Consider the following 20330-nt stretch of genomic DNA (forward strand, 5'->3'; position numbering starts at 1 on the left):
GGTGGGGTGAGATGATTGGGGAGATATAGGTCTAAAGACTCAAAATTTCACTTAGACAAGAGGAATAAGTTCAAGAGATCTATTGTATATAATGGCAACTATAGTTAATATATATTTGAAAATTTCTGAGAGAATAAAGTGTTCTCACACAAAAGAATAAATATTTGAGGTAGTGCAAATGTTAAATAGTTTGATTTAGCCATTCTGCAATGTATACACATATCAAAACATCATGTATACCATAAATATGTGCAATGTTTACTTGTCATATCAAAACATCATGTATACCATAAATATGTGCAATGTTTACTTGTCATATCAAAACATCATGTATACCATAAATATGTGCAATGTTTACTTGACAAAAAAATTTTAATGAAAATAGAGAACTAAATAAACACTGAATTTAGGAAACAGTACAGAACAATGGAGAAAGTCCTGAAGAAATATGAAGGAGGGAATTAATAAAGATTAGGGAAAAATCAGTGAAACTGACACAAAATGAGGCACAGACAGTAAGAAAAAGAAGTGAAGATAAGAATGTTTGTTAACCCAAAAGTTAGTTATTTGAAAAGATTGGTGACATCAATACAATAAAAGGAATGTACATGAAAAATGAGCAGTATAAATAAATAAAACATTGAAAAAGGGAAACAACTACAGATAAGATAAAGACTTTAAAAATAATAATCATTATGAAATTATGTTACTAAATTTGTTAATCTAGGCAAAATGGTTAAATTTCTGAAATAGATATATTAAAATTGACACAAGAAGAAATGAAAGTTAAATAAAATAACAACCAATGTTCATGACCAGCCTGGCCGACATGGTGAAACCCCATCTCTACTAAAAATCCAAAGCAATTAGCCAGGCGTGGTGACAGGCGCCTGTAATCCCAGCTACCTGGGAGGCCGATACAGGAGAATTGCTTGTACCCGGGAGGTGGAGGTTGCAGAGAGCTGAGATTCTGCCATTGTATTCCAACCTGGGGAAGAGGAGTGAAACTCAGTCTCAAAAAAAAACAATTAAATAATAATAAAAAATAACAACCAGCAAATAGGTTGAAACGGTACTCAAAGACAAACTACTGTCTTCCCCCGATCCATCCATAAAGAGAATTCCAGACTAAAAAGTTATTATGGGTAAGTTTTGACCAAGTGTTTGAGAACTAATATCTGTTCTATACAACTGGCTCTAGAAACAGATAAAGGGAAGTTGCCTAATTCTTTTTCTGGAACTAACATAACCTTAGTTCTAATTCTTAAAGTATAATAAAATATATATGTATTCCATTTTCATTTTTTTTTTTCAAGGACAGAGTCTCACTATGTTGCCCAGGCTAGCCTCGAACTCCTGGGCTCAAGCAGTCCTCTAGGCTCAGATGCTGGGACTATGTGCCTCTGTGCCCAGCTTAAGAAGCCCATTTTAGTTACAAACATATGTAAAACATCTTACTTTAAGTAAATCTAGCCATGAGTTTAAATCATGGCAGTGAGACACCAGAAAAATTGTTATGATAATTCATCATATTAATGGACTAATGGGGAAATAAATCTTACTAGAGGCAGAAAAAGAATTTTATTGTTCAACTTCTATTCACATAAGATAGTAAACTAGAAGAAAACCACCTACACTTCATAAAGGCTTAATAAAGCGAGCATTATAATGGAAAAACTTTAGCAGAATTTACATTAATAGCAGAAATAAGAGATGGATGTTCATTAATATTGTCACTGTTTGAAATAGTGCTTCAGGTCCTGAAAAGTGTTAAGGAAAGGAAATAAGAGATTTCAGGATTGGAAGAGAAGAGGTGAAAAATCATCATTATTTGTTAATGATAGGATTATCTACACAGGAAACCCAATATAATCAAAATATTACAACTAATATAGGAGTTCTGCCAAATAGCTGTCTATAGATCAACTTATAAAATTAGCAATTACTAATTGGAAAATATAATAAAATGTAAGTGCTATTCTCAAAAGTAACCCAAAGTATCTAACAATTCATGTACTAAGAATTCACAGGATCTTTTTAAGTAAGATGTAAAACTCTGGGTAAGCAATCAATGAGAGATACGCCCTATGCATGGGTAGAATTACTTCCTATAATAAAGATATCAATTTTCCATAAATTAGTTTATAAATCTAATGCCATAACAATCAAAATTTTATGTGCAAATAAAATATCAATAAATCCATTTTGAAAAAAGAAGAGAAAAATTTGCCAGCAGGCAAGAATAATTAAAACTAGGATGGAACTTGAATAACAGCAGCAAAATAGACATATCGAAGGGAATCAATAGTAAAAGAATAATATATATGCATTTACAGTGATATTTATGTGTGAACTTGACATATGATGATAAAGTGGCACTACAATTAATATGGAAAGGGCGGGTCAGACAGGATAGGAAAATTAGCTCACCAGTGGAATAAATTAAAAACTGGACTCCTATCTTTCATCCTACAACATGACATGACATGTCTTAATTGTGTTTTAAAGAGCTGTTGCATGTCATCAGGGATGAGGTAAGAGTTGAAGCAAGAGATTACTTAGGTAGCTTTTTTTTTTTTTTCCTTTTTTTTGAGACAGAGATTTGCTCTTGTTGCCCAGGCTAAAGTGCAGTGGTGGGATCTCCACTCACCGCAACTTCCACCTCCCGAATTCAAGTGATTCTTCTGCCTCAACCACCCGAGTAGCTGGGATTACAGGCATGCACCACTACGCCTTGCTCATTTTTTATTTTTTTATTTTTATTTATTTATTTATTTTTTTTTTTTTTTGAGACGGAGTCTGGCTCTGTCGCCCAGGCTGGAGTGCAGTGGCCGGATCTCAGCTCACTGCAAGCTCCGCCTCCCGGGTTTACGCCATTCTCCTGCCTCAGCCTCCCGAGTAGCTGGGACTACAGGCGCCCGCCACCTCACCCGGCTAGTTTTTTGTATTTTTTAGTAGAGACGGGGTTTCACCATATTAGCCAGGATGGTCTCGATATCCTGACCTCGTGATCCGCCCGTCTCGGCCTCCCAAAGTGCTGGGATTACAGGCTTGAGCCACCGCGCCCGACCCATTTTTTATTTTTTAGTAGAGATGGGATTTCTCCATGTTGGTCAGACTGGTTTTGAAGTCCCGACCTCAGGTGATCTGCCCACCTCAGCCTCCCAAAGTGCTGGGATTACAGGCATGAGCCAACACACCCAGCTTAGGTAGCTATTTTTATGGCATATTCACAATGATGGTAGTTTGGACTAGAGTGGTATTAAGGGAGATGGTGCAAAGTGTGCAAATTTTGACTTGTTCCCCTAAGCTCTGAACTCATGTCCAACCACCTATGAGGCATCCCTATCTGCAATCCTATAGGTCATGTATACAAATGTGTCTAACACTGAACATATTTTCTCCGTACAAATCTACTCATCCTCTTGAGCATATTATTGAATATCAGTACTGGAGACCTGGTAGTCATCCTTTAATAACTTTGATAGTCCTTATCATATCCCCACTGTTATTAGTTTAATTTGAGCTCCGTTATAGCAGTAATCTTATTTAACTGTCAACCTTCCACTGAAACTTATACCTTTAACCAGACATGCAATTAGTGAAAACAAAATTTGGACTTCACCGTATAGTGATTTTGTCTTTTTCTACTGTGCTTTAAAATAAACCTCATTTCTTAGTGTTTCAAATGGTTTACTAAGATACTTAATAGATCTTGTTGTTGTAGTCGGAATGTGGAACAGGGCCTTCGAGGGACACGCACTACTACCGGACATTATAATACAATTAGCCGAATGGATAGACATCGTGTCATGGATGACCATTATTCTCCAGATAGAGACAGGTAAATATGATTAAATACTATTAGACCTTATTAGTAATATAATCACTGCTTTCAGGAAAGAGTTACCATAAAATGTTTTCACATATTCCTTTATCTTAGTTTCTAAAACAATGTTTTTCTTTTACAATGCTTACATTATTTCTTATGACTGCCACATTGTTAAAAATAAACACAACCTTTTCTCTGGTAAGAAAAAAACAAAATTATCTTTCTCTTGCCATTTTGGTTTTTTGTTTAATCAAACCAATTAAGTTAGTGAATCTGTATAAGTGATTATAATGTTAATTATAGTGAAACCAAGATGTTTTATTATTTTTGTCATAACCAATTATTATATATAAATACTTTCATGAGACAAATATTTTAAAGTCTTTTACATTCATCAGAGAAATTGGTGTGACTTTTCACATATAGAAGTATTGAGACAGAGTCTGATTTGTTTAGGAAACATTTTATGATTCATGAAGAGGTTTTTCCTCATGGCTTTCAGTAAACCTTTTAAGCATCTTAAAGATTGATTGCTGTATTTGGAAGAGCTCTCTGAATTTGCTCCATTAAATGTGACAAACTTGGAAGTAACATGGTATGTTATAATGCTTACATTAACTACTATTAATATTTTTAAGTTAAGCAAATTGATAAACTCTAATTCATGCTTTGGTTATACGTGAAGTAAGTGCCATTATATTTCCCCAGCTCTTCAAATGATATGATAAAATAATGAAGGAACTCAGAAGTTCCTTTGTATGCATCCTAAACTGATTTTAGGAAGAACATTTGGGGGCTTTTAAATAAGCTGATATGAGAAATTACTGTTTACATTTATACACTTAATTTTTTGTCTAAATTAAGATTATACTTAATTCATGCTTATAATTTCACTGTGATTTAGTATACTTCTCCAAAAGTAAAGAGAGGATATCATAGTCTTCAATAGTGTCTAACAAGTATTGGTTTTTGTGCCTGAGATCTAAGAAGAAATTATATATAAGAAGTTATTAAATTAATATTGCTTTTAGTGATAAATGAAAGTTAATGTAGTATTTTATTTTCTTTTAATTTGCTTAACTTTTTCTTAGTAATCTGTATCTTTAGGGGTAATTACAGACATGCTACCTATAGAAGTTGATACTTATCAAGTACAATACTGTAATAGAAAGAAGAGTAACTATGTTGGCATGATTAGGAGTTGAAAGGAGTCATATTAGGATGAATGAAGAGGTATTTTAGTTGCCTAATAGCATTTTAATGAGCTTGATTGTTTCTGGAAATTATTTATAAACCGAGTCATAAACTTCTTGTTCCTTGAAGGCTTGTTAATGGAAATGATGAGAGAGAAAATTCTGAAATGAATTTAAACTTTCTTCAATTTTATGTAAAGTTTTATTTTAATGAAAAAATGGACTTTTCTTTAAGACAAGCAAATACTGTCTAAATCTTGCAGAAAAAGATAAAATTAACATCTAGAATTATACTTATAAATAAAAATGATTGCTATCATGTAAAATGCATAATACTTTATAAATATTTAAAGGCAAATGACCCTAGGTTTAATGGCAACACAACTTCCTATTAAAGCCTAGATGATTAATCCTTGGTATTAGTTAATATGGTTATATTAGGTAATTATCATATCAGAGAGAGCCTACAATGTGCATTTTTATGTCTATCCCAATTTATGTCTACAACTGAAATGTCATTTTTTATTTAAAAAATTTATAAATCTTTTAGTTTAGCAAAAATGTTCATATAATTGTTTTCTGAAGTTTTCGAGAAAATTGATCCATGTGGTTTTTATTTCTGTTTTAGAGCACTGTTGATGCCAGGTCACATTTATCTTAATTGTGAACTGCCTTAAATCCTTTTTTCAAATAAGTAAAATAGAATTTTATTTAAATAGGAATATAAAACCATTTCTAATATTATTTGATTATCTGTGTAATCATTTATTAATAGGAATAAAAAAGTTCAATATTATATAATCTATCACATTATTAAGCAACAAGTTCTTAATTTCTGTTTTATCTTAATATTCTAAGAGTTTTGGTAATAAAATGCATATGGGTGCATTATGATTTTTAGAAAATAAGAATACTCTAGAACTCTTACAGTGAATTTTCATGAATAGCATTTTAATCAATAATAATGTTGATTAAAAAGCCTAAGAGAATTTCCTTTGAGATAATAATAGTAATTTAGGTCTTTTGAGAGGTACAATAAATAACTTTTCTTGTCGGTAAGAATTGATGCACTGGAATAGAATATATTTTATTGAATGTAATATTATTTTATTGAATCTTTTTCATAGGATTTGAAACCAAATGGCCTTGATTTTGAATGCAGGATTTAACCTCTTGTTACCTGTGTCTTTGGGAAAATTAACCTCTTTGACACTTGATTTTCTTATCTGTAAAATTAGAATATAAATATCAACTTTACTGAGTTTTGTAGATTAAATGACTCGTATCAACTTTATTGAGTTGTGTAGATTAAATACACTGCCTCCAATTGTATAGTAGGTACTGAAAATTCCTGCCTTAAACTTACCATTTTAAAAGGCTATATTCACTTGCAAATAATTTACATTTAATGTGCTTAGTAATCAAGAAAAAAGAGAGAGAGAAATCAGCCAGTTCATGTAGTGGTGTTGTTGTTTTGTTTGTTTGTTTGTTTGTTTTTTGAGACAGTGTCTCACTTGGTCACCCAAGCTGGAGTGCAATGGCGTTATCTTGGCTCACTGCAACATCTGCCTCCTGGGTTCAAGCGATTCTCCTGACTCAGCCTCCCAAGTAGCTGTGCCACCATTCCCAGCTAATTTATTATTATTATTATTATTATTATTATTATTTTGTATTTTTAGTAGATATGGGGTTTTGCCATGTTGGCCAGCCTGGTCTCGAACTCCTGACCTCAGGTGATCCACCTGCCTCAGTCTCCCAAAGTGTTGGGATTACAGGCATGAGCCACCACACTCGGCCCATGTAGTTTGTTTTGTTTTGTTTTGTTTAAGTTTTGTATATAATGAATGTAGGACATGAATTGGACCTTGAAAAATGGGCATGTTTATTCAGGCAAGACCAAGAACAAGGATAGACTATATTGAATGAGAAACGATCCTATTTGATATTCATTAATAGTACTTGGTTAAACTTGGGTGGTGTAAGGAGAAGATATAGTATTTATATCCTTTCTATAGGTAATATAAAAATAATTTATACATAAAATTTTTATTAGGTCTTTGTTTCTCTGCGTATCTCACTGTAGTATCATTAGTCAAAATCCTATTCTGCTTTGCAAAGTAAATAGATGCTTTATAAGTAATTTAGAAACCTGGATACAAGGACTCAGCTAAAACAAGGAATTATTAAGCATATCTTTCATCTTCTACCTCCATTCCCCCACTTTTTATACCATTATTTTTCCAATAGGTCCTGGTAACTGCTACAACTAGGAACATAATTTGTCCTGAGGCAGACTATGTGGCCTTAGTATTAGAAATCAATACAAAAATTAGCGGGGCGTGGTGGCAGGTGCCTGTAATCCCAGCTACTCAGGAGGCTGAGGCAGGAGAATCACTTGAACCCGAGTGGCAGAGGTTGCAGTGAGGCGAGATTGCGCCTGGGTAACAGAGTAAGACTCTGTCTCAAAAAAAAAAAAAAAATTACTTTAAGAACTTTTTGTTTACTTGAGTTAGTTTACTATTAGAATAAGTATAGAGTATTAGTATTTCTGTAACGTGTCAGAAGTACTCCATAGTATGCATTTTTGTGTCTATCCTGGAGGCCAAAATACATTAGGGGCATTTATTTCCATGGAGTATACTTTTAGTATCATAAGAATACAATTAATACTGGCAAAAGATAAATTACTTTACAAACTTTTTTTCTCCTATACATTCAATTAATAAATATATATTCTAAAAAGGAAAATGCCCTATTATATGGACCACTGGCATACCTTACACACTCATGCTATTTCTCTATTCCTTGTCAAGAAGTCACCTACCAGAAAGTATAACACACACTCATAACTATTTCACCAAAAACAATAGTCTCTTTTTTCCTTTCAGTTGTCAATTATGAAGGAAATATATCTCTAATAGTTTAAAATTATAAAGTAAATGAAAAAAAGAAAATTCACTTTACAAAAATAATATAACATTTTATTTTACTTATTTTATTTGCGTATTTCAGAAACATTTTAAGATAGTTAAATCATACTGAGTAGAATGTAAGGACTACAACATAAGGAAAACATTAACAATATTAAAGACACATGCCAGGCACAGTGGCTTATTCCTGTAATGCCAGAATTTTGGGAGGTTGAGGCAGGCACATCACTTGAGCCCAGGAGTTCTCAACCAGTCTAGGCCATATAGTGAGACCCTATCTCCACACACACAAAAAAATAAATAATAAAATAAAGTAAAATTATCGCAGATGTGGTAGTGTGCACCTTTTTTTTATCCCAGCTACTCTGAGGTGGGAGGATTACATTAGCCCAGGGAAGTCAAGGCTGCAGAGAGCTGAGATCGCACCACTGTACTGCAGCCAGGGTGACAGAGCACAACCCTATCTCTAAATAAATAAATAAATAAATGAAAATTTAAAAAGTTTTTGCATTAAGTAAGGGTTGTTGGAAACTATAGTTTTACTTAAGAATGGAATATTTTATCACCCATTTTTGCAGTTCTTTTTTGTATGGACTAAAGTTATTCCTAAAGGGGACATTCGGCTAATTTAATATAGTAGAAAGACAATTCATTATAAATATAATTTTGTGTTGTCTTTTTTTTTTTTTTTTTTTTGAGACAGTCTTGCTCTGTCCCCCAGGCTGGAGTGCAGTGGCGCAATCTCAGCTCACTGCAACCTCCGCCTCCTGGGTTCATGCCGTTCTCCTGCCTCAACCCAAGTAGCTGGGACTATAGGTGCTCGCTACTATGTCCAGCTAATTTTTTGTATTCTTTATTAGAGACGGGGTTTCACCATGTTAGCCAGGATGGTCTCGATCTCCTGACCTCGTATTCCGCCCGCCTTGGCCTCCTAAAGTGCTGGGGTTACAGGCGTGACCCACCGCGCCCGGCCTTGTGTTGTCTTTAAAGATTATATTGCTTAAGAATCCAAGTGTCTAGAAATTGGATTAGTAATCTTGTTTAATACTTTAAATAGTAATTTTTTATCATGAGCCTTAGAATCCATGACTTCTTTATTTTGTTTTTGCTTTTTAAAAGTTAGTAAATGTATTGTTTTTCTGTTTTTTTCTTTTACAGTGATTTACTGCTCAGATTGGACTAACTGCAGTTTTAATATAGCTTACTTTATTTGTTTAAGTCATTATGCATATTTAAGGCACTATGCATACTTATTGCTCAAATTTTATAATGTCCATTAATTTTGGAAAAAAAGTAAGCATGGTTCAGTGGAGAAGTGTAATATGTTTTAAGGTTGTACCAAGTGGATGCAGCAAAGGACTTTGAGTATGGCTATAGACCTTAGGTAGATTTTAGAGGGCTTACTAAAACACAATGGTAAATTTTGTATAATGTTCATGCATGAGTTTTTATAGTTTTCAACAGAACCTCAAAGAGGGTCATGACCAGATAAGGTTAAGAACTAACATAACTAGAGACAGAAAAGAAGAATAAAATAAACTGATGCTTGATAAAGGTGATTCTTGCTTAATGGCTGCTTTGGCTTTATAGAGACAAAGTTAATTATAAGACTCTTCAAGGATACTATTAGAAATTGGATGATTTTATATATATATTTTATAAATTTATAAAGTTTAACAAGCTTTGAAGTTTACATATTTTCTGTTATTCTTAAGTAATTTTGGAGAAAATCTATTCCTTTTAAAGCAGTCAAGCCCAACATCACAACTGTTGGGTATTATTTCTCTTCTTCATAAAGCTATGAATACTTTTTTAAATATTTTCTTACATAGGCTCATAATCTTTCAGAAATTGGGTTAGTAATCTAGTTTAATACTTTGAATAGTAATTTTTTATCATGAGCCTTAGAATCTATGACTAGAATGTTTCTATAATTATATGAACCACATATGAATCACTGCTGTTTTTTGAGAGAAGGTTCATCATAAGAACAGTATAATTTGGATTTTACTTTTAAGTGCAATCCAAAATATACTTGAGTGGGTCAGCCATTGTGCACAAAGATTTAAAACAGACATTATCCTGGTCTAGCCAGACAAATTATCATATATCAACTAATTTGAAAATGTTGAAGACTGTGTGGCAGAAGGATAATAATATTGGAACAGATTGGAGAGAAAATTACTTGATCGGGTGAACTGGAAAAGTCATTACAGAGAAGCTGGACTTCAAAGATTGAATAAGATTGTGAAAAGTGAAGCAGTGGAGATGGAGAATGGTGGGCATTCTTGACAGAATGATGAACATGAACAAAGTCTTGAGTCAGGAAAACACATGGTAATTTAGAGAATCTTAGGTAGTCTGTTGTACCTAGATAAGAGGTAGTGGTATGGGGAATGGAAAGGGGTAGAAGGTGAAGATTGAAAGTAGTTTAGAACTTTTAGGGAATTTATACTTGTTTTTTCATATTAGGAACCAGTGAAGGATTTTTAGTGAGGTACCTATATGATCAGAAAGCATAGTATGCAAATAAACTTCTGTAGACAGGATGAAGATTGGATTGAGTCAAGGGAAGACTGGGGTCTGAAGGTAGGAAGACCTAAGAGAGGGTTGTTTCAATAGGCATAGTAAACCTGATTTAAGATGTTGGCAAGACAAAAGGTAAAGGAGAGAAATCTGAGTTATTCAGGCATCAGAACAAGCAAGGTTTGTAAATCAATTGAATGTGAAAAATGAGGAAATGGAGGAGTTAAATTCTGAGACTGTAAAACTTGGTTTATTAAATAAATATTTTAATCCTTAGTTGAAGTTGGAATTGCAAGAGATTACAAAAAGAGGAATAGCTGAAGTATTATATTAAGTTCCAAAGGGAGATTAAAGAATTATGTTAGAAATTAGAAGGGACTTCAGAGATGATGGAGTCCTATGTTTTGTAGCGGTACCTGAGAGACTGCTATGACAGGTAAAAATGAGGCTAAATGGATAGGGATCTAGGCTTCTTACTCTCTTTAGCCAGCATCATTCTGATATTATTTGATTACTGTATATTGATTCTATATCAAATTTTGTTTGAAAAAAAGTGATCTGCTAAAAAAAAAAAAAAACCACTGCTTGAACCTCCTCATTTCACAAAATGGCACCAATGTCCAAATAGGCAAAGGGTATTGTTCCAGTCTCACAATGAGCATGTGTTTTCCTGAAGTGTCTACCTGTCACTCAGGCATTATGTGGAGAGCCCAGAAGCAGATGGAAAAGTGTTGTGCCACCCAAAGAATAATCAGTAATAAAGCAGAGTTACTGTTTACACCATGAAAACAATTGCATTACTTAGAAAGAATGTGTTGGAATATAAGATCAGGAAATGAATCTTGGAAAACCACTGCCTCTCTACAGAGAAAGGAAATCCAGTACATTAAATGCATGAAGAACCAGTCATATAGGTGAGACACCAGGCTGTATGTACAAATGTGTTAAGAGCCTGAGTTTTGAATTAAGAAAGCCCTGAGTTTGAAAGCCAGTCCTGCCACTTACTATGCAGCTCTGAACAAGCACTCACAGCTTCAGTTTATCTTTCTGTGCAAAAGTGGGAATAGTAGAACCTACCTCAAAGAGTTGTTATGAGAAGTAAATGAGATAATGTAGGCAAAGCTTTTAATGGTGTACTTGGCATATAGTTCAGTGTTAAATAAATACTATGTTTAATAGCCAGAGAGGTTTTGGAAACCAAAAAAGGAGAGAGTATTAAAAAATAGAGATTTGAAAATCAATGTCTAATACCAAAGGTAAGTGGACTATGATGAGGATTAAGAGGAAAAGAAAGAATTTTGGGGGGATTTCACATTCATAAGGTAGCTTCGAGAGTGTGGTAGAAGCAGAAGTCAAATTACAGTAAGCTTAAAGCATGAAAGCAAAATCTGGCAGAGGTGGCAAGAATTGTAGGCATGTATTTTAAGATGTTCTATATTGAAAAGAAAATGAGCGAGATGCAGTGGCTTGAACAGAAGGAAAGGTTAGCAGGGGTTTTATTTTTAGGATTAGGTGCAGTTGAGGAAGGGAAGGCAGAAGAGAATAATAAATGAAGCAAGGTCATATGGGAAGCAGGATTACAAGTAGAGGCATCTCTTTAGGTGCAGAAGACAAGGACAAGTGAAGATTTAAATGTATGTTTACTTTAGAGATAAAATTGTGGAAGTTGAGAGAGTTCAAGGTTCATTTCCATTGTTTATGGAAATATAATGATAAACTGCTAAGATCAATTGTTTTAGTATTAAAGGTTCTAAGAAAGTAAGAAATTTTAAATTAGTGCTTTGGAAAGAAGAGATGGGTAAAAGATCAGTGTGCTGCTTGAATTGCTTATGGTAGTTATGAGGCAAGAAAGGTAGCAAAGCCAATAGCATGTAATACATAATACATAATAAACATAGTGAATGGAAAAATGAATGGCATCCAATAAATTTAATAAATACAATTAATAATCAAAAGTAATCTGGATCAGTTTGCTCTTAATTAAATAGAATTGTTAAAGCCCTTTGTAGTTATTTTTAATTAATAATAATTAAAAGAGAAATAATTATCTTATAAATTTCCCAACATTTATAAGTATTTGAAATTACTGTATTTATTATTTCCTTCTTAAACTTTCTGCTTATTTTTCTCATCTCATCTTTCCTTCTAAAAAAAATGGTAAAGCATCTCTATCATATAACATATTCTAGATGGTGCTAAAGATGTTTGAGTAATAATTGATAATGTTATATTTTTGTTGCATTTTATTTTAAAATATTTAGAATATTTTAACCTTTGGCACTGTCATATTACAATGAACACTGGGTGGAGGGGGCAAGCTTTCCAATAACAGTTTCCATTTGCTTTACTTACTGTCTGCCTGTCTTTTTAAATCTCACTTTTTAAATTAAACTATACTTTTTTCACTTCTTTCTTGAGTCTTATTTATATTCTTGTTTCTGCCATGCTTGCAGTCATTTTCTTACTCTACCTCGCTCCAGATACAGTCAGACCATTGACCATCATCACAGGGATGGCAGGTATATTTTTCTTACAATTGAGTCTGTTTGTGGAATTGCTTGTGCCTGTGTATTGATATGATGTAGGTCACTTTTATTTCTGTTTTTATGTATATACATATATGGTTGTTAATGAAATACAGAAATATCACCCATATAAAACAACATGAAATAAAACATATTAACTAATTGTAGTAGGACATCAAAAATACAGTGTCCCTTTTGTAAATTAGGATCATCTCTTTGGTGATTCTAAAAATTTAGTTCACCAGGAATTACAGTTAACTCTCTATTATCTATAAAGATAGAGTAACAGTATTCTCTTTAAATTAACTCCAATTGACTACTCACCTTCCTCAGCAGAGTCCATAATTAGGTATTTAGATGGCATAGGTCTTGAAAACTCACTTTTCCACCTCACTACTCCAGAGTAGAGGAATCTGTCCTTGAAGTGCTTAGGTTGAATTGATTTGTTTGTGGTTACCTTGTCAGAGGTGGCTGTGATCTACTCCTTTGTCATAGTAGGTAATCCATATCTGCAGAGAATACTGAGTCTGTGAGAAAACACTTGTTCATTTCTACCCTACCACCATTTCTCTTTCCAAAGTGGGAATTTGCAGTGAATCATAGATAGTACAGCTACAATGCCTTAAGGAAATATAATTTACATTGGAGGGAAATCTCAGTTTCCTGGCATGTAACTGCAAGAGGGATTAACTAGAAAGAGAGGTTAATCAGAAAGAAAAGGGAGAGAAGATCTCTAAAATTTGAAAAGTTCTCAAGGCTGTATGAAGATTTAGAGATTTGAGCCAGTGACAACATTTGAGATCTTTTAGGTAAAGAAATAATGTAGGGGAAGGCTTAGCTAGTATAAATTAGGAATTATGTGCCATGATTGGTCACCTTGACTATTGTTTCTAAGTGATTCGGAGTTATGTGTGACTTCCTTCATCCCTATGAAATTAACTAAGAGTTGATAATAAAAGAGTTTATAAAAATTATTAAAAACTAATGATTAAATTTGTAAGTATTTTATTTATGTGGGTAAAGGTGGAAGGAAACAGAGGTAATAGCAACTGCAATTTACTAATAACTTTTGTAATATCTTTCAGCAAATATAATTGAAATTTAGTGCCTTCCAGTTTATTATATGATAATAGTTATTACTGTATTTAATTTTCTTTTGTAATTTTTTACTTTTTTGTTATTCTGCTTCAATCCTAAATAATTATCTTTTGTTGTTTTTTGTTTTTACTGTTGCTATATATTACATTCCCATTATTTTTTACTTTCAGTAATTATACATTTACCTTACAAAAATATGGAAAAGTAGTTATGTAACTGTATTTTGATAATTGGCTAAAGCCTTTTTAAAGGTGGGTGACATACATGAATGAGACATTACTGATTATAGACTTATTGTATATACTCTGGTGTCTCTTCATTTCATTCTAAGTTAAAATCATATCACATCACTTTTTCAATAGTTTGTATTTTCTTAGTTATCAACAAATAGGTTATTTGCTTTATGTTACTTAGTTTCTCCATTCACCAATGTAGCTAGAATTAGTTCTTGATCATCTCAGTTTTGCACTTTTCCCCAGATTCTCAACTTCAGCCTAATTGGCCCGTTTTGAAGAAGACATTTATGAATTGTCTTTCTGTGCCACAGTTTGGTTTGTGCTGAGGAAACATAGATCATTAATGTTTATATTAAAATGTAACATGGAAAAATCTGTTTCCACAAGCAAGTTATCAAATATCTAATGTAGGATTTACTGTGTATATTTACATGTATATGTAATATTTATTTTATATGTATTAAGGTATTTGCCTTGCCTAGGACAACAGAAACTCTTGAGGGTCTAAGTCTAGTGACCTAGACAATATGGGTAGAACTCATAAGAATGAAGTTCCTTAGTTTTTTTAAAAAATATTTTGTACCCATTAACCAACCGCTCTTCATCTCCTTCTCTCTACTATCCTTCCCAGTCTTTGGTAACTACCATTCTATTCACTGCCTCCATGAGATCAATTTTTTAGCTCCCACATATGAGTGAAAACATGCAATATTTGTCTTTCTGTGCCTAGGTTATTTCATTCAATATAATGTCCTCCGTTTTCATTCATCTTGCTAATCATCCATTTCATACATGATTTTATTCCTTCTTTTTTAGTTCATACTACATTGTGTGTATATATATCACATTTTCTTTATGCATTCATTTGTTGATGGACACTTAGGTTGATTCCATATCTTGGCTATTTTAAATAGTGCTGTAGTAAACATGAGTGCAGGTATCTCTTCAATATACTGATTTCCTTTCTCATGGATATATACCCAGCAAAGGAATTGCTAGATCATATGGTAGTTCCATGTTTAGATTTTTAGGAACCTCCATGCTGTTTTCTATACTGGTTGTATTAATTTATATTTCCACCAGCAGTGTACAAGCATTCCTGTTTTTCTTCATCCTCTCCAGCACTTGTTATTTTCAGATTTTTTTTATAATAGGCATTTTAACCTGGGTGAAATGATATCTCATTGTGGTTTTGATTTGCATCTCTCTGATAATTAGTGATGTTGAGCATTTTTTTATATACCTGTTGGCCATTGTATGTCTTCTTTTGAGAAATGTCTATTCAAATATTTTATCCATTTAAAAAATCAGATTATTATTGTTATTTTGTGCTACTGAGTTGAGTTCCTTATATATTCTGGTTATTAATCCCTTGTTGAGTGAATAGCTTGCAAATATTTTCTTCCATTCTGTAGGTGTCACTTCACTTTGTTTATTGTTTTCTAAGCTGTACAGAAGCTTTTTACCTTGATAGAATCTCATTTGTGAATTTTTGCTTTGGTTGCCTGTGTTTTTGAGGTCTTACTCAAGAAATCTTTGCTAGATAGAAGGAGTAAAATCTAGTGTTCAATAGCACAGTCAGGCAACTATAATTAATAATAAGTTGCTGTATATTTTAAAATATCTGGAAAAGAAGATTTGAAATGATCCCAACACAATGAAATGTAAATGTTTGAAGTGATATATATCCCAATTACCCAGATTTGATCATTATATATTGTATGTTTGTATCAAAATGTAACAGTACCCCATAAATATGTATAACTATTATGTATCCATAATTTTTTTTGAAATATTAGCTTTCTTCTAATTTTACTACATACAAATGAATGTGTATTAGTTACAACACAATGTAATAACATGACATCCTTGAATCTACTACCCAAACCAAGAACCAGAACATCTAATTATGTATCTCACATTTCCCTGCACTCTCCTTGCCTACTATATCCCTGTGCCTCTTTCACAGAAGTAATAAATGCTATGCTGAGTTTGCAGTGTAACTTCCTCTTTTTTTACCTTTTTTTTAAGGGACTTTGAACATTTGTTATTTACTCTACTAACTTTCTAAGTTTCTCATCCTTCTGACCTCCATCCCAATCCACTTTGAGATTCTTGGACTAATATTTTTTTGGACATGTGTTGAACATGTGAATGCCGACCTAGTAATCTATCCATTCTCCTGTATTTATTTCTGTAATGTTTTGTGCTTGTTATTTTTATATCTTGTACCTTTGTGTGTAATGCCAGTAAACACAACCACCCACTACCCTTCCTTGTTGCTGTCGTTTGTTGACCTCTTAGTAATATCATTTTATTCACGGATGATTTTAGAACCTGGCTTTAGTCTTCCTCAACATCACAATTCCTGCCATCAAGCCAGAGTAATGTCAGCATTTACCTCAAGAATGTATTTAGTACCCACTCACTTCCTAAACTTTCTCTAATGTAGTGAGCTTTATCTCCAATTCTACTTTGGTCAGTCACTCTCATGACCATACTTTACATTTTATTATCAGTAGAAATTGTTCTAGCTCTGAAATCTTAATTTGAATACTACGCTCTTGGACTCCATTATTGCACACATTTTTTATTGTTTCATTACGTTATTTCTACTTCACTTGTTCTGTCTCAGTAGAAAATGCTACTCTCTTGACCCCTTTATTTTCTTGCTGTTAGCCTCCATCTTTCTTTATCTACTTATATTTCCAGAAGTTGAATCCATTCTCAGAAATATCCTCAATACTGTTGCTACATTGTTCTTCTTTTACGTATTTAACAAGGTTCAAACCTGGATTACTTTCTTTCTCTTGTAGAATGGTTTTTGGACTAGATTATCCAAATTCTTACCTACTTGAGTCAAAATAATTGACCACTTAAAATAGACAATAAAAAGTAACTTTTTCATTGAGAGCTGTGGGAAAAAAAAGTAGCATCAGTATTTAAGTATTCAGTTCTCTAGCCTCGGTTTCAAGGTAGCATATACTTTCAACTGGAAATTGTTTCCTAGGAATAAAATATGTGTTAATAGCTTCAATTGGGCCATAGTTTGGCTATATGATATCTGGAACTTTCTAAATGAATGGGATGAATGTAGTAAATTCAACATGACATCTCCAGTTATGCCCACTCCATTAGAAGAAGCTGGGCTTTCACTGGTCTGTCTACCGTAGTGTATAACATGAAAAATTATGAGGACTACCTCTTTTGGAACAGAAGAATAGAGACTTAAATAAAATAATGTTTGCTAAGCTTTTTTTATATTACTTCAAGAGACAATATTAACTAACAATAGAAATCAAAGCAAGTCTTCTGGCCAGATTATGCTAACTAGTATGAAATAATATTTGGTTCATTGTGCCTTTTAAAATGCACTCATTTGAACAAACATGTTTAGGATGGATATCATGTTATCCTTTATTAATATATCTTTATTAAAATATACCCTTTATTTTAATAAATATAACCTTTTTTAACATTTACCTTTGTACCCTACTTATTTTTCTAGTACTCATCTCTGCTTAGAGCTATACACAACATATTAAGGAACTACTAACATCTGTGGTGGGCAGCTAGATTTTTATGTAAAGTGTCATGGAAGAGACAGCAACTCAGCTGTATCTTAAAGAATAAATAGGAATTATTTAGATTCATGTGGAGGTGAGGGAGGATGTTTGTGACATTTTAAAGAATGTATGAACAGGGTCACAGAAGTAATAAATATCGTATTTTAGAATTGTTGTAACATTATTCGCAAGGTGGGAAATAGGAAGAAATGAATCTGGAATGATAGAGAGGGTTCCACTTATGAAGAATCTCTTGGTTTTTTTTTTTTTGTTTTTGTTTTTTTGTTGTTGAGACGGAGTCTCGCTCTGTCGCCCAGGCTGGAGTGCAGTGGCCGGATCTCAGCTCACTGCAAGCTCCGCCTCCCGGGTTTACGCCATTCTCCTGCCTCAGCCTCCCGAGTAGCTGGGACTACAGGCGCCCACCACCTCGCCCGGCTAGTTTTTTGAATTTTTAGTAGAGACGGGGTTTCACCATGTTAGCCAGGATGGTCTCGATCTCCTGACCTCGTGATCCACCCATCTTGGCCTCCCAAAGTGCTGGGATTACAGGCTTGAGCCACCGCGCCCGGCCGAATCTCTTGTTTATTATTATTATTATTATTATTGAGATGGAATCTCGCTCTGTCGCCAGGCTGGAGTGCCAGTGGTGGATCTTGGCTCACTGCAGCCTCCACCTCTCAGGTTCAAGCAATTCTCCTGCTTCAGCCTCCTGAGTAGCTGGGATTACAGGCATGTGCCACTGCATCTGGCTAATTTTTGTATTTTTAGTGGAGATGGATTTTCCCAATGTTGACCAGGCTAGTCTCGAACTCCTGACCTCAGGTGATCTGCCCACTTCGGCCTCCCAAAGTGCTGGGATTACAGATGTGAGCCACCATGCCCAGCCTGAAGAATCTTATATACTCTTCATAAATGTTAAGGAACTTAGATCAAAGACTGTTGGTTCTAGAGGTACCTTGAAGGGGTTTAATTAGGAATGGTGAAAACAAGCTTGTTCACCTTAGAGTACCTACCTACAGACTATGTGAATGATTGATTTGAAGAGAAAAAATGAAAAGAGAGACATGTAGTGGATGGAAGAACTGAGAGAAAATAGTGGTTTTAATAAACTAAAATCAGCAATACTTGATAAATAATGGAATTTGGATTTTGAGAGAGTGCAGAGTCATGAAAAATTCCCAGTCTTATACCTTGGATAACTAGATTCATAAGGTACCTTAGCAGGGTCCAGGTGGGTTCTTAGAGGGGGAATCAGTTTAGGTGTGAGACAAGTTCAGTTTTGGAATTATTGAGAAAACCAAGAGGAAACGTCTAGCAAGGAACAGAGTAAACAATTTTAAAACTTGAAGTTGCCTAAGCTACACAGAGTAATTTCAGAGTAAATTCACTACTAATGGTAAGCAGTCATAAAATGTAAGTGAAATCAGTCTGAGAAACAACCCATGAAATGAGGGCTTAGAAGTTTTTCCCTGCCTGAGAAACATTATCATTAAGTGGCAGAGGGAGGAAGAGGAACTTCTGAACTACATAAAGAAGAATGAGAAAAGTGGAATGACGAGAGCTAAAGGAATAGTTTCAAGAAGAAAGTAATAACATTACTTTAAAAATAATGAATGAAAAATGCCTGTTGGATATGTCAAGTGAGGTGTCATGGATGACTTTAGCTAGGATAATTTTAGAAGGAAGGTGAGGGGGGAAAAAAGCAGGTTGCAGTAGCCTAAGTATGACCAGGAGATAAGAAAATGAACTTATCAAGAAAGTGTGAAGGAGAAGAATTAGATAGCATATGTGATATCAAAAGATGTTTATTTCCCTTCAATTAGGAAATATGTCCATGTGTTCACACACTGGACAAAGGATGTTTTAGAGAAAGATAAGTCAAAAATACAGAAAAAAAGAGAATGATTGGAAGAAGAGTCTTAGGAGAGGTAGGAAGTAATCAGACTAAACACACGGGTGGATTTTGTGAGCAGAAAGAAACTGTTATTTGCCACTGAGGCAGGAAGAAAATAGATGGGAGAAGTGAAGCTAAGTAAAAGGATACTAATAGAGAGAAATCAAGTTAGTTATTAAACCGTTGTGAGTGTTTTAATGACTGTGTGAGTAGGAAGATTGGTTAGAAGGGAATCTGAGTGTTTTATGGGAGTGGTTCAGATGATCAGTCATAGAGTCCAGGGTGGATAAGGAAAGAAGAAAGTCAAAGATAGTGATATACACTGGCAGGAATTTGTGGGACTGATGCCAGAATAAAGTAAGGGTTATTGAAGTCTTGAAAATCTGGAGATTGGGGTTTATGATTGTTCAATGATTTTCTGCCTTTGCATTGAAATCTTCTAGCACTACCATAGTCAATCCCTAAAATTAGCAATGATTAAGGGATAGTGATTGGAAGTTGGATAGATAATAGCAACCTGTATTAATAAT

General features: G+C 33.7%; 1 protein-coding gene across 9 annotated transcripts in view; it reads left to right on the forward strand.

Moving 5' to 3' along the window:
* Positions 1–20330, forward strand: part of RIMS2 (regulating synaptic membrane exocytosis 2) — a 586897-nt gene that overhangs the window by 307359 nt on the left and 259208 nt on the right. For all 9 annotated transcript variants that reach the window (XM_033203197.1, XM_033203206.1, XM_033203199.1 and 6 more), the window contains one exon: positions 3728–3844. In XM_033203197.1, the coding sequence (XP_033059088.1) occupies positions 3728–3844 (117 nt within the window). The remainder of the gene's footprint in view (positions 1–3727; positions 3845–20330) is intronic.

The sequence above is a fragment of the Trachypithecus francoisi genome, unplaced genomic scaffold (genome assembly GCF_009764315.1).
Source record: "Trachypithecus francoisi isolate TF-2019V2 unplaced genomic scaffold, Tfra_2.0 Lachesis_group7, whole genome shotgun sequence".
NCBI classification, from domain to species: Eukaryota; Metazoa; Chordata; class Mammalia; order Primates; family Cercopithecidae; genus Trachypithecus; species Trachypithecus francoisi.